Raw genomic sequence first — 16128 nt, 5'->3', positions numbered from 1 at the left:
CAGGAGGGAGACAAACCATAAGTGACTCTTAATCTCACAAAACAAACTGAGGGTTGCTGGGGGGAGGGGGTTTGGGAGAACGGGGTGGGATTATGGACATTGGGGAGTGTATGTGCTTTGGTGAGTGCTGTGAAGTGTGTAAACCTGGTAATTCACAGACCTGTACCCCTGGGGATAAAAATATATGTTTATAAAAAATTAAAAATTAAAAAAAAAAATTTCTCAACACAAAAATAATTTATTAACTATGTACAGTGATGGATGTTAACCAGATTTATTGTGCTGATCATTTTGTAATATATACACACATCAAATCATTATTTTGTACATCTGAAACTCATATAATATAATGTGAATTATAGCTCAATAAAAAAACCAAGAGAATTATTTTTAAAAGTCTATCAGAGACAGAGAAAGTTATGAAAGCCTCCAGAGAGAAGGAGATCACCCTACAATTCTCAAGTTTTCTTAGACCACAGTGTGGATTTTGGCTGCAAATACACACATTGGTATACTTAAAGTCATAAATTTCTCCTCACCCACCAGCCACTCAATTATTCTCCCAAGTCAAAAGGAGCAAGTTTCTTTTCTGTCTTCTGCACTATGGGTGCATTTCTTATGCACCCTTCCCCCAAGGTGATAGCCTTCTGAGGCCCCAGCTTTGTGTGATGGTCTCTTGTCAGAATTTCTACTTTTGTGGGTCAAGTGGGTACAGAGGGATTTCTAAAAAGAGATACATGTCTTATTATTTGCACATTACATGATCATTTTCATAAGAAAATACAGGTTAATAAGCCTTTTTATTTATTCAATCAACAAATGTTTACTGAGTCTCTATTACATGCTAAGACCTGAATGATTTTAATTGCCGAGGATTCCAAATAAAGACAGAAATAGAAGCCAAGGATGTCACTAATGTTTTCAGTCTTTGTAAACATTCTTTTTGTTGTAGAAAAAAGATGACTTGAGACAAAAATATTCTGCTTTACAAAGGTTGAGTTGATTTATAAAAGTTAAATGTGTTCATCACATAGATATGATTTTGGCCAGAAAATAATTGGAAATATAATGTCTGGTATTTGGGATAAGTTTGGATTTGTGGACTATTGGCGTAAGAGAGAAAAATGAAGCAATCTGAACTATCTGATGGGAGTGACTGTGGATGGGAAAGTGAAGGTCTTCAGTGACAGAAACACCTTCTGAGCTGAGAAGTAAATTTGTTCTTACCTGGCTTTCCTCCAGGAAACCTCTCCTTTAGCATTCTTTTAAATGACCTTTACTACTTTTCTGCATGGATACAAAAGGATACTACTTAATGTCATATCCAGCCCATAATCGTGCTTAATATGCTTTTTAGGAAAAGAGATATAAATAAATATCTTCAATAAAAAGAAAACAATATAATGCAATTATTTGGTTAACTTTTATCTTATGCCTTGCTCCAAAGCTATGTCTAGCAATGTGTCCTTGAAATTTTTAATTGATAATGTAGCTATTTAAAGGTCTTGCCAGGATAAGATGCTTATTCTTTTTTTTAAATTTTTAAATTAACATATAATGTATTATTAGCCACAGGGGTACATGTCTGTGAATCACCAGGTTTACACACTTCACAACACTCACCATAGCACATACCTTACCCGATGTCCATAACCCAACCACCCTCTCTGTAACCCCCTCCCTGCAGCAATCCTCAGTTTGTTTTGTGAGATTAAGGTTTGTCTCCCTCCTGATCCCATCTTGTTTCATTTTTTCCTCCCCCCGCCAAAGACTGCTCTTTGCCTCTCAAATTCCTCATATCAGGGAGATCATATGATAATTGTCTTTCTCTGATTGACTTATTTCACTCAGCATAATACCCTCTAGTTCCGTCCATGTCGTCCCAAATGGCAAGATTGCATTTCTTTCGACGGCTGCATAGTATTCCATTGTGTATATATACCACATCTTTATCCATTCACCTGTTGATGGACATCTAGGTTCTTTCCATAGTTTGGCTATTGTGGACATTGCTGCTATAAACATTCAGGTGCACATGCCCCATCAGATCACTACATTTGTATCTTTAGTGTTAAGTACCCAGTAGTGCGATTGCTGGGCCATAGCGTAGCTCTACTGTCAACTTTTTGAGCAACCTCCATGCTGTTTTCCAGAGAGGTTGCACCAGCTTGCAATCCCACCAACAGTGTAGGAGGGTTCCCCTTTCTCTGCATCCTCGCCAGCATCTGTCATTTCCTGACTTGTTAATTTTAGCCATTCTGACTGGTGTGAGGTGGTATCTCATTGTGGTTTTGATTTGTATTTCCCTGATGCTGAGTGATGTGGAGCACTTTTTCATGTGTAAGATGCTTATTCTTAAGGTGAATCAGGGTGAGAAGACTTTTGAATTTTTTTTTAAAGATTTTATTTACTTATTTATTTATTTGAGAGAGAGCAAGAGAGAGAGAGCAAGTGCTAGTTGGGGGGTGGAGCAGAGGCAGAGTGAGCAGACTCCCTGCTGAGCATAGAGCTTGGTCCAGGGGCTTGATCTCACGACCCTAAGATCATGACCTGAGCTGAAACCAAGAGTTAGATGTTCAACTGAGGGAGCCAGCCAGGCACACCTTGAATTTTTTTCTAAGTGAAAATTAATTGCTTGCAACTTTGCACACCCCCGTAAGTCTTGTGTGTGATAGAGATCCATGGATGCGTGGCAGCATATACATGGCTTCCATATTGGTTTTCATTATTGTGGCTTTTAACAATCCCTTCAATAAAATCCATATTTAAAAGTAAGGACATTTACACTCATCGTGATAAATTTAGACGCTTATGTTAAAATCTTTACTATATTTCTCGGACATAAAAAAGAATTAGATCACTTTTAAGAATATTTTTTAAATGTAAGTGTAGTGGACATGTGATGTGACATTAGTTTCAGATGTAGAATATAATGATTCAATTTATCTATACATTGTGCTATGTTCACCATAAGTGTAGCTACCTTCTGTCTCCATACAACATTATGATATCATTTACTATATTTCCTATGCTGTGCCTTTCATCCCCATAATTTTAAAAAGAATAATATCTTGCCATTTGCAACAACATGGATGGACCTAGAGGTAAATGAAATATGCTGTGTGAAATGAATCACACAGATGCATCCTCTCCAGCATCTGTCAAATATTGCAAAGACAAATATCGCATGATTTCACTTAAATGTGGAATCTAAAAAACAAAACAAAGGAACAAGCAAGCAAACCAGAAACAGATTCATAAATACAGACAACTGGTGGTTGCCAGAGGGGAGGGGGGTGGGGGCATGGATGAAATAGATAAAGGGGATTAAGAAGGACAGGCTTCCAGTCATAAAATAAATGTCACGAAAATGGAAAGTATAGCATAGGGAATATAACCAGTAATATTATAGTAATATTGTATGGGTGACTATGCATATGGTGAGAGCACTGAGTAATGTATAGAACTGGTGACTCCTTCCTTATGCTATACACCTGAAACTAATATAACATTTTATATCAACTGTACTTCAGAATATTATAATAAAAATATGTAATACAGTAATAAAAAATTTTAGGTCCACATTTTGTGGTCTCTTTGATTATAAATATATTTCACCATGCCTCAGTTTCCTAATCTGTCAATGAAAAGATCTAGAATGGATTATTTGTTTTCAAACTCAAATCCATGTTAAAACTACACAAGACATTTTTTCTTTCTTCTTCTTTTTTTTTTTTTTTTAGATTTTATTTATTTATTTGACAGAGAGAACAAGCAGGGGGAATAGGAAGGGGAGAATCAAGCTCCCCACTGAGCAGGGAGCCCAACGCAGAGCTCGGTTGCAGGTTCCTGGGATCACAACCTGAGCTGAAAGCTGATGTTAACCAACTGAGCCACCCAGGTGCCCCTTTCAACACAAATATTTCCAGACTTACTAAAATGAGAGCTTCGGTGGTTGGGACTTTAGGATCTATGTTCAAAACAAATGTCTGTCCAGATCACTTTAATATAGCTGATTGTGAAACAAAACAAAGCTCAAATAGTTTAAATATCATAGGCTGTGTTTAGGATAATAACTCCATCTTCTCCAGACTGAAATTTGAAGATATCAGAAGACAGAAAGTATTGTATTTTGGCACTCCATTGGCTCAATTCCATGATAAAATGACAATTACACAAAGTACCAATGAGGAAAAAGACCATCATATGATTTTATTTGGGCATAACTTAAGTCAGTCCACAATACTGAAGCATTGATTTATAGTTGTATTGGGTTTTAATTACATGTGACCAACTTGGAAAGGAGGAGGAAAGATGATTTGAAGGGTAGACATAAGATACTATCCAAATTAAAATTTATGTCTAACCTAGTTTATCATTAGCATCATATTGGGGCTTTATAATATATATTCCCAGACTCCATCCCTGGAAATTTTTATTGGGTAGGTTGGAAGATTTAAGTAAATTCTAAAATTACACTTCAAGAATTATTTATTTCTGGTAACTAAGTAAAATAAGCAGACTTTTGGAAAAGTTACAGTCACCTTACTTTCTGGACGCAAGCCTACTCAGGGCACCTTTTACATCCTTGTTTCTCAGCGTGTAGATGACAGGGTTCAACATGGGGGTCACCAAATTGTAGAAGAGGGTAAGGAATTTCCCTTGGTCCTGAGAAGAATTATTTCCTGGTTGCATATACATATAGATAATATTCCCATAAAACAGTGAGACCACAGTGAGGTGGGACCCACATGTGTTGAAAGCCTTCCTTCTTCCCGTGGCTGATTTCATGCTCAGCACTGCTAGGGCAATGTAGCTATAGGAGACGAGGATGAGCGCCAGGGGCACCAGGACAATCATTACTGACAAGATGAAAACCGTGCTCTCCACAGCCACAGTGTCCACACAGGCAATTTTTATCAGAGCTGGCATCTCACATAGGAAATGTTTCACCTTACATCTTCCACATCGTGGCAGCCTCATGGTTACTGGAGACATGGCCAAGGAGTTGAGGAGCCCGATACCCCAGGCCACAGACACCAGCTTCCAACAGAGCTGAGGGTGCATAATGATGGAATAGTGGAGGGGCTTGCAGATTGCAGTGAAGCGGTCATAAGCCATGACTGCCAGGAGGACACATTCTGTGCCACCCAGACCCAGGAACATGAATAGCTGGATGGCACAACCCGTGTAACTGATGGTCTTGTCTGGGCCACCCAAGTTGAAAAGCAGCTGGGGGATGGAACTGGTGGTAAAACAGAGGTCTAGGAAGGACAGGTTAGTAAGGAAGAAGTACATGGGCGTATGGAGGCAGGGGTCCAGGCGGGACACCAAGATAATGACAACATTGCCCACCAAGGTCACAAGATAGAAGATGAGAACAAATACAAAGAGGGTCTGCTCTAGCTGGGGTCTGTCTGAGAAACCCAACAAGATGAACCGGTCCTGGCAGCTCTGGTTGGTCATGACAATGGACCATCAATACAGTCCTATAAGGAAGCAGATAGAATCACAATGCACTTAGTGAAGTAGGCTAAGGGACTAAGACCAGAGTAATAGCAAGTGCAAATAATTAAGTAAGATTTCAGTATTCTGTACAGATATAGATTGTATATTTTAGGAAGAATATCTCGTTTTATTAACTTCTTTTGTTTCTTTTTGGATACCAAAAAAAGTAGAGGTCACTAGAAGTTTTGGAAAACAGACACCTATGAAAGATAGGAAAAGGATTTTCTAGAGGCAAGATGGCAGAAGGGTAGGGGACCTCATTTCACCTGGTCCCTTGAATTTATCTAGATAACTGTCAAATCATTCTGAACACCTGCATCAGGCTCTCTGTTCAGCAGGGAGCCTGCTTCCTCATCTCTCTCTGCCTACCTCTCTGCCTACTTGTGATCTCTATCTGTCAAATAAATAAGTAAAATCTTTAAAAAAAAAATTTAGAAAAGTCTCAAATACACAAACTAAGCTTACACTTAAATAATCTGGAGAAAGAATAGCAAATAAAGCCTAAACCAAGAAGGAGAAGAAAAATAATTAAGATTAGAGCAGAAATCAATGAAATAGAAACCAGAACCGCAGTAGAACAGATCAAGGAACCTAGAAGCTGGTTCTTTGAAAGAATTAATAAGATTGATAAACCTCTAGCCAGACTTATCAAAAGAAAAGAGAAAGGACCCAAATTAATAAAATTATGAATGAAAGAGGAGAGATCACAACCAATACCAAAGAAATACAAACAATTTTAAGAACATATTATGAGCAACTATTGGCCAACAAATTAAGCAATTTGGAAGAAATGGGTGTATTGCTGGAAACTTACAGACTACCAAAACTGAAACAGAAAGAAATGGAAAGCTTGAATAGACTCATAACTGGCAAGGAAACTGAAGCAGTAATAAAAAATTTCCCAACAAAAAAGAGGCCAGGGATAGTTGGATTCCCAGGGGAATTCTACCAAACATTTAAAGAAGAAATATTATGGCAAAAATTAACAAGACAGGAAACAACAAATGTTGATGAGGGTGTGGAGAAAGAGGAACGCTCTTACACTGTTGGTGGGAATGCAAGGTGGTGCAGCCACTCTGGAGAACAGTATGGAGGTTCCTCCAAACGTTAAAAATAGAGCTACCCTATGACCCGGCAGTTGCACTACCAGGTATTTACCCCCCATCCCCAGAAGATAAAGATATAGTGGCAATAAGGAGCACATGCACCCCAACGTTCATAGCAGCAATGTCCACAATAGCCACACTGTGGAAGGGCTGAGATGTCCTTCAACAGATGAATGGATAAATATGTGGTGCATTTATATAATGGAATATTACTCAGCCATCAGAAAGGATGAATACCTACCATTTGCATTAACATAGATGGAACTGGAGGGGATTGTGCTAAGTGAAATAAGTCAAGCAAAGAAAGACAGTTATCATATGATTTCACTCATATGTGGAACACAAGAAATAACATAGCGGACCAAAGAGAAAGAGAGGGAAAACTGAATGGGAAGTCATCAGAGAGACAAACAAACCATGAGAGACTCTAGACATATAGTTTTTAAAAATATATGCTTTTTTTAATACCCAAGAAAGAACTAAATGCCATATAAGAAAGAAATCTAGGTAAATAATTGTTTCATATTTCAAACTGATCAATTCAAAGGTCATAAATGTGTTCTTTATAAAAGCATTTCTATGCACAAGAAAAAACTCATTGCATTATGTAATTGAAGAAGTAAAAGTTTTAGTTTCATTTTAATGTCTCAAAGGCATTGCCAAAATCACATACTTTAAAGCACTCAAAGATGATCTTATGACCTATCATGTAAAGGACATTTTTCAACACTTTGAGTTATTCATGATGTCTCCTGTGCTCTATCTACAGAATATGGTGGGTGGGGTTCTTTTTGTTTTGATTTTTGGCTCTACACCTAACACAGGGCTTGAATTCAAGACCCTGAGATCAAGACCTGAGCTGAGATTAAGAGTCAGATGCTTAACCAACTGAGCCACCCAGGCACCCTACAGAATATGGTGTTTTGAGTCAGAAGACTTTGACTTGGTGCTATGTGAATTGTCCTGGGAGTCACTTCTAGCTCAGGTGCATAAAGCGCTTTGTGAATCTGCCGGTAACCCCTTTAGTTACCTAAGTAGTTCCTACTAGAGCTCATGGACAAGAAAAAACCAGGAGAGGCAGAGGAGAGAGTGAAGGAGCCACATCTCCACCTCCACCTCTGTACAAGTAGCTCACACATACTGATGTCTTACACCATTACTTTTGTTTGTAAGGGCTTTGCGTGTAATAAACCATGCTATAGATATTAGTTATTACTCTTATAAGCAGGAAAGACCAGGTTTGTATTATATATGATCAAGACAAGAATTTTTCCCATACTATTTTGAGTTTAAATATTAGAAGTGTTATCAGCAAAGACTAAACAATTTTAGCCAGTTTAAATTAATTACAGCTGTATAGATGACTTGAGAAGCAAACTTTTGACTAGATGTGTTACTCTAAGTGATTTAAAAAGAGTTCTGCTGATCTGTATGTCAATACAGTCTTAGGTCGGAGAAGTTAAGATTATCATCTGTGAAGTAAAAATTACTAAAAACATTTATATTAATAAGTAATTCTGTATTCCATAAATATTTATGGAGCTCCTATTCTCTATCACTCACCATATTACATGCTAGAGATATGCTGCTTAAAAGAATAGATAGTAATTTATCTCATTGATTTATAGTCTAGTGGGAGGAACAAACATTCATTAAAGCTCACACAGATCAATGTACAATCACTAACAATATTATTAAGCCCCTACTTAGTGCCAAGCACTGCACTAAGTATTTTCTTAGACTGTTTTATTTAATTCTCATACCTGAATTTGAAGGATACAGGTACTAAATAACTTACCAAGGACAGTTAGGAAGCTGCAGATGTGGGATTCAGGTCCAGGCCTATTGGTCAGGCCAAATTTCTACACACAAGACTGAAATAGAAAGATAATTCATTAATCCATGACCTCAGTAATCTTCCATTTGATGCAATTCAGGTGAATACAATGATTTGAGTCCTTTAATCACTGGTTTGGTCTCAATTGAAGAAGAATGTCAAAGAAGTCACTGGAAGACAAATCCAGCTAAGGCAATGTCACCAAAACTCAGTTTTCTTAAATAAGTAAGAAATATGTAATTGTTATTGGTTCACAAGTTGCTGGATTTTAAATTTAAATATAAGTGATAAATTCAAACATAACTATATATTGACCAATATAAATTGCTAAAAGTAACCTTTTTTTGAAAACTGGGTATTGCAAAGATAACCTAAAATAATTATTGAAAAGGATTATGATTGAAATTATTAGAAAACCAACATGACAATTTATTTTCCCATGATCACAGGGTAACAATAGTTAAACATGCTTTTTGCAATTATTTTTTTTTTAAAGATTTTATTTATTTATTTGACAGAGAGAAATCACAAGTAGGCAGAGAGGCAGGCAGAGAGAGAGGAGGAAGCAGGCTCCCTGCTGAGCAGAGAGCCCGATGCGGGACTCGATCCCAGGACCCTGAGATCATGACCTGAGCCGAAGGCAGTGGCTTAACCACTGAGCCACCCAGGCGCCCACTTTTTGCAATTATTTTAAATCAATAATTATAGAGAATATATAGTATTTTATCTATCACTCTATATTGGCAGGTAGTATTGGTTGCTCTTACTTTTTAATTATCTAAATCAATAATTATGCTCAGAATTATTTATTTTATGTCATAAAATATTTTATATGTTTATATTTTTCTTACTTATGGAACATTAATTTTCTTTAGGTGTCAGGTGGGTGGAAACATGTATGGACAAATGGGAAGAACTGTGATTTTCTGTCTTATCTCTGTGATAAACCAATTTTGCTAATCTCATTCTCCTTTACCTGTTAGAGATGTTAGAAAACTTAAGTTAAATTTGACAAGCCAGAGTTAGTGCTGGAAAGACCTCCGAGGTGTCCCATAGAGGATGAGTAGAAGGAAGGCAAGAGAGACAAGAAATTTGCAAACTGGGGCACCTGGGTGGTTCAGTGGGTTAAGCCTCTAGCTTAGACTCAGTTCATGGTCTCAGAGTCCTGGAATGGAACCCTGTGTCAGGCTCCCTGCTCAGCGGGGAGCCTGCCTCCCCCTCTCTCTCTGCCTGCCTCTCTGTGTACTTGTGATCTCTCTCTGTCAAATAAATAAATAAAATTTTTTTTAAAAATAGAAATTTGCAGATGTAATGAAAGAAGGTAGAGAAGTCTGAGTTTATCCTAAAAGTTACACAATGAATGGAAGAAGGACAATAATAAGATAGCCAGTAGTATCAGTAAAAGCACCATCAACAGATACTAAAATTGGTAGATTAAGGAATCAAGATATAAATGCATGTTTGGAATTATTATGATGAACTAAAATAGGAATAGTTAAAAACTCCATCTTTGGAGTATGCAGTTTGGTGTTGGAAGATAGCATATGAAATTATTTTTGCTTTTTATGATAGACCTTTTTGTACTTCTTATTGCTTCAACTCTTGTATGTATTATTTTTAATACAAGTATGTATTTTTAAAATGAAAGTTATAGTTACTTAGAAAAATATAAATACAATATATATAGCTCAAAGCAGTATATTATGACAATTGTTCAAGTCCTAGCTCTACCCCTACTGGTCACACAACATTAGTCAAGATTTTTAGCCACTCTGTTCTCAGTTTTAATATCTGTGAACTAGGAATGGAAAAGTGCAAGCCTGGGACTCCTGGGGACTCAATCGATTAAGTATCCAACTCTTGATTTCAGCTCAGGTCATGATCTCAGGGTCATGGATTTGAGCTCCACATCAGATTTTATGTGGAGTCTGCTTAAGATTCTTCCTCTCCCTCTCCCTTTGTGCCTCTACCCCTGCTAGTGCATGCACTGTCTCTCTAAAAAAAATTTTTTTAATTAAATTTTTTTTAAAAAGTGCACACCTTAAAATAGTATTGTAAGGATGAAGTCATGTACATAATTATATCTCATAACATATTGAACTGTATTGCAACAATGTGATAAAGACTACTTATTTTGTTCTAATTATTAGTATTATTTTCATTAAATTGCTATCTTTCTTTTTATTCCACTGTTAATTCTTGTCTATTCCACTGTGAAATGGAATTGACTGATATGGACAAAAGTATCAAACGTTGTCAATGCCACACAAAGGAAGTATGAGCATTGATAATAGCTCCTATCGCTCAGCACAAATCTTGGGTGTTAGTACTTCTTTGAATTTGGACCCAATTCCAAGTGAATTTATTCTGAGTGATAGCTTCTTTACATTTGACTCAAATACCATTCATACGCTGATGATTGCTAAATCAACAGCTTTTAAAATTTTATTCTGAAATCCAGATCTGCACATTTAACTTCTTCTGAATATCTTGACTTGAGTGACCAACAAATAGTTGAGAGTCAGCGTAGTGCTAGGAGTCCAAACTTGAGCATGGTTTCATATCCTAGTAATGCTATTGAGTATAACAGACCTCAGGCAAGTTATTTAAACACTCTATGCCTCAGATTTATCATCTGTAAAATGGGCATAATAATAGATCCTACTTCAGAGAGTTGTTTGGAGGATGAAATGAGTTAATATGTTAATATTTGGTTAAGAGAGAGTTGTTTGGAGGATGAAATGAGTTAATATGTTAATATTTGGTTAAGAATACAGACACGAAACAAATGTATCTTTTAATTTGTGTGTTGAATTATTTACCTGGGCTTTTTTGGTCTATCAGGCATGCTGACTGTAAACATGTGCAAATATATCCCAATTATAAGTCCAACAAAGCTTCAGTTCTCATGCAGATTGATAAGGCTAAGGGAAATTGTCAGGCTCAAAACATGTGACAAATTTCAAAGAATTACTATGAAATTTTGGAGGCAAAATTTGTACTGAAATTTGGTAGCGTGAGATTTAATGATGCCCTCCTACCACTAAAGTGTCTCCATGTTCTAAGTTCTTGGGAAGGCAGCAAAGTTAGGGTAAGTCCACTTTGGTCAGAGCAATGCTAGTTTGAAGGCTCAGCTTTGTGTGTAACTTTGAGTGATTCAAAGTAGGTATGTTATGGAATTGCTAATTTCGGCCTTACTCTGGCTACAGTGGATTGGAAGAGAGGGATTCTGTCAAAGGTGCTGCGCCTGACCTGCTCTGGGCTGAGAGCTGCAGTAAAGAGAGCGTGCAGCTGCCGAGCCTCCGAAAGATAATCTGCAGCCCTGAGAGATCTATCAGATAAGACATGGGAGGGTGAAGCAGTGTCTTCAAGTTTTCTTCTCCCTATTTGCACAGACGCTCCATGAAATGGGAATAAGAAGAGAAGGAAGAACTTCTGGGTTGGTGGAGACAAGTCATGAGGACTAGGTAAGAAGTTTCTACAGGACCTCATAGTGAACAGGTCTGTTAGGCAAATGGACATCTATCTGCAACCTTCCCACCTTATCAAATCACTCATATCCAATTGTTGCCAAATAGAAATGTATACAACTTTGTTTATCTGGAAAACAAAAAGAACTTTTAGGAAATTTTCAGTTTGTTTGTTTTTTTTAATTAAAGTGACTAACTCATCTAGGCACAAATTAAGGCAATATGACACATAGAATGTTGTAAAGATTTGGGAAACAATTCATTTTGTTAATTTATTTTGTTTTGCATTAGTTCATTTATAATTAGAGTCACTGATCATATGGATACATTAATTATTGATCTATTTAAGAAGTTTAATATAGTCCGCTTATTCTCAAAACTGACTGGTGTGAAGAAATTTTATACAGTCCATGTCTAGAGGTAAAAATAATGATATCCAATAAAATCAACAGAATTTTTAAAAATCAGTAGAATTTTCCTATAGAAAAGAAGAAACTGACTCCTCTTTAGCTTGAATTAGTGAAATCTTAGACTGAGGGAAATTTAATCCAATGTGATGAGTCAGTTACTATGGATGGATTTTTCAAATGTCTGAAAGACTTCTTTTTATAGAAATTTTTCTTATAGTATTCCAGGATAAAGGAAACATTTTGAAGCATATTTTATCCATACAAGTTATATAAAAATGGTACAACTTTACAAATTATTAGCAATTACATGGACAAAAAAAATGAATTTAGTCGGCCTATCTCTGACAACATAATGAACATGTGATGAAAATGCAGATTCTTGTAGTTTTGCTAGAAGTTCTGGGTCAGAATCCAAGAATCTGAATTCTGTCTGGAACTTTATAAGCATGAATTATTAGTACTTCTTCTGTCTACATGAATTCTACTTCTACAATTATCTGTCTTCTTGCCATTACCAACTATATTAAAAGTCATGCTTCAGTCCAGCATTTCCTTCCTCATGTTAATTATCCCTCTGGTCCTCTTTTTTCCTAGATTTGTCAAAGGAAAATACAACCATTAATGATATCATTAAGTGTGACTGACAATCCTATTTTTGTGGTTCACAGAAAAGTGGATCAGGGTAAAAAAAATTATTATTAGAAAATAAATAAATAATTTAATTACCTGACTCCTCTTAAAGTATCCATGAGAAAATATTGTCAGGATTTACTTCTGTTCTCATTCTTATTTTCTTATTCTTTTCTCTGAAAATTAGCTTTAGTTCTAGGAAGTTGGTTAGTGGTCTCTGTTCTTGAAGATATTTGCCCTTTTGTGACTTGACTTTGTAACTTGCTTGTAACTTGAGCTTGAAAACAAATTCTACAAGGACATCAGAGTGCGAGAGCAGCTGCTCACCAGAGGAGTGTACAATTCACATCTACATCTGTGACCTCAGTTACTATGACCCTCAACTTGTGTTGAGCCAAAAAAAGTACGATTTGTAAAGCCATACTGAGGCTTCAGCACATCTCATACCAGGAGTCTGAGATCAGGTCCTCAGATTCCTAAAGGACTATTCTGAAGTAATAAAGACCATTTATACATTAAATTCTTACCAAATGTCTCAGATTGGAGAAGTGAAAATGCTTTCCTCTCTTCACTAAAGCCTTTGGGGATGTATGTTCCATTGAAGCAATTAGACAAGTTTGCTGTTGTCCAGAAAGGAAGACCAGTGGGACACATAAAAGAAAACTCATATCTGTGCTTCCTTCAGAGTTTGAGCTTGGGGATGGGGACCCTTGTGTTCACATTGAATAAGATCCCTATTTCCTGTAGCTCACCTCTGAGGCTGAGGAGACTTAGCCAAGCCTGAGAATATCCCGAAGGATTTAATGTTCTTTTAGGTGCCAAATGTTTGTTTTTAGTTTTGACATGATTTCAGACTTCGAGAAGATTGTAAGATTGGTACAAATAATTTTCTGTTATTTCCTACATTATTTGAGAACACTTTGCTCCATCATATCCAAATACCTCAGTGTACTTCCTACAGACAAGATCATTCTCCTATATAACCATAACACAATTGTCAAAATTATGAAACTTACATTTATACATAACTATGACTTAATTCACACTCCACTCAGGTTTTAACAGTTGTTCCAATAATATTGCTAATAGTAGGGGCGCCTGGGTGGCTCAGTGGGTTAAGCCTCTGCCTTCGGCTCAGGTCATGATCTCAGGGTCCTGGGATCGAGCCCCATATCAGGCTCTCTGCTCAGTAGGGAGCCTGCTTTTCTCCCTCTCTCTCTGCCTGCTTCTCTGCCTCCTTGTGATCTCTGTCTGTCAAATAAATAGATAAATAAATAATCTTTAAAAAAAATTTAAAAAAAATATTGCTTATAGCAAAAGGTTCCAATCCAGTATAATGCATTGCATTGATTTCCTGTATCTCTTTAGTCTCCCCAATCCAGAAAAGTCCCTCAATCTTTCCTTGACTTCTACGACTTTATACCTTTGAGGAATACAGAATACTTATTATAAAATAAGCCCAATTCCTCAACACGGGTTTATCTGACATTTCCTTATGATTAGATAGTTTACATATCTTTGGCAGAAATATCATAGAGACCAGGGATGCTGGGTGGCTCAATTGGTTAAACTTCCAATCCTTGGTATCAACTCAGGTCATGATCTTTACAGCTGGAGGACTGAGCCCTGTGTCAGGCTCTGCACTCTGCACTTTGTTTTAGGTTGTCTCTCCTTCTCCCTCTCACTCATTCTCTCTGTCTCTCAAATAAGTAAAACTTAAAAAAAGAAGGAAATATCATAGAGGTTATGCTGTGTCCTCATTGCATCTTATAAAGAAGGCACAAAATGTCAGTTTTGCTCGTAACAGGTGATAGGAACTTTGATTCCTTGATTAAGGTAGCATGTTCTGGATTTCTCCACTTAAAGTTCCTCTTCTTATTGTGATTAAGAAGTATTTTATGGGGCTGTAAATGTAAATATTCCATTCCTCATCACCTTTTCCACTTGCTTTAGTACTTATTAATGTTTCTTGGCTGAATTAAGTAGAATTATGATTTTCTAATTCCGCTGTCCTTTCTACAGTTACTAGTTGGCATTTTACTTAAAGAAAAAAAATCACTCTTCTTCCTTCTTCCTTTTGTCTCTTTCTTCTCTTTCCCTCCCTCCCCCCTCCCTCTCTCTCTCTTTCTTCTATTCAATATGGATTCCTATTTATTTATTCCTATATTAGTATCATTATTTATTTATATGCTAAAATTTTCCCAGATTTATACTGTAGGAACTCCTCCAGCCTGGCTTCTATGTCCATTTTAAAGAAACATTTATGGGGCATCTGAGTGGATTGGTCAGTTAAGAGTCTCCCTTTGGCTCAGGTCATGATCCCATCCCTGGGTCCTGGGATCCAGCCCCTTGTTGGGCTCCCTGCCGGAGCCTGCCTCTCCCTCTGCCCTTTCCACCCCCATCATGCTCTCACTCTCTCAAATAAATAAATAAAAATCTTTAAAATGAAAAAAGAAAAATAAAGACACATTTACTTTGAAAAGGGATACAGCATAGTATAGAGTTCATGTGCCCTTCATCCGTCTTCTACTACTGTTAAAATTTTATGTAACCATGGTTCTGTGTCCTTTGATCTGTTCCCATCATTCTTTGAACACTTTCTTGCTTTTTAACATAAGATATTCCGGATTCATCTTAACCTTCTCTTGTCCTAACTCTGGACTCAGCCATTTCTGCAAGGAGCCCTAACCCACAAGGATTAGTGGCAATTTGCCTCCACTTTGTGAAATCAGAATCTTTTGCCAGTTTCCAGATATGAGCTAGCACACAGAATGAGAAATCCCGGAACTAGAAAGAGATCAGTTCCCATTGAGAAAGGACGTGCACTGCCACGATGTTGATATGAATTGAGGATCTGGCTGGTCTTCAACAGCAACCTCCTCCGTTCTTCCTTGAATGGTAATGTGGTAATTTACCAGATTGACTGCATATAGGGAAAGGGAAACTCTCAGAGTTTTCAAGGATTTTTGGCTATGGGGGTCAAGATAACATGGATACCAGAAGACATGAATGCTGTCGTGGGCCCTCTGTTAGAGTGGAAACACATGATGGCCAATTGATGAATAGATCTGGCCCAAGTCCATCTCAAAATGGGTCTGTATTAGTTTTATATTGTGGCCTTAACAAATTATCACAAACTTGGCCGCTGGAAACACCGCAGGTTGATT

The 16128-nt window shown here is 37.0% G+C and overlaps 1 protein-coding gene across 1 annotated transcript; it reads right to left on the bottom strand.

The window, feature by feature from the left end:
- Positions 1–4545: 4545 nt before the first annotated feature.
- Positions 4546–5481, bottom strand: LOC132017718 (olfactory receptor 2W3-like). Its single transcript, XM_059399690.1, has one exon. The coding sequence runs from the start codon at positions 5464–5466 to the stop codon at positions 4546–4548; it is 921 nt and encodes a 306-aa protein (XP_059255673.1). The 5' UTR covers positions 5467–5481.
- Between the last annotated feature and the right edge of the window lie 10647 nt (positions 5482–16128).

The sequence above is a fragment of the Mustela nigripes genome, chromosome 5 (assembly GCF_022355385.1).
Source record: "Mustela nigripes isolate SB6536 chromosome 5, MUSNIG.SB6536, whole genome shotgun sequence".
NCBI classification, from domain to species: domain Eukaryota; kingdom Metazoa; phylum Chordata; class Mammalia; order Carnivora; family Mustelidae; genus Mustela; species Mustela nigripes.
Note: the sequence above shows the minus strand (reverse complement) of the source record. Positions and strands in the feature narration are given on the sequence as shown.

Excerpts from the sequence above, each read along its gene's own strand:
- LOC132017718 (XM_059399690.1), bottom strand. The coding sequence starts at position 5,466 with ATGACCAACCAGAGCTGCCAGGACCGGTTCATCTTGTTGGGTTTCTCA.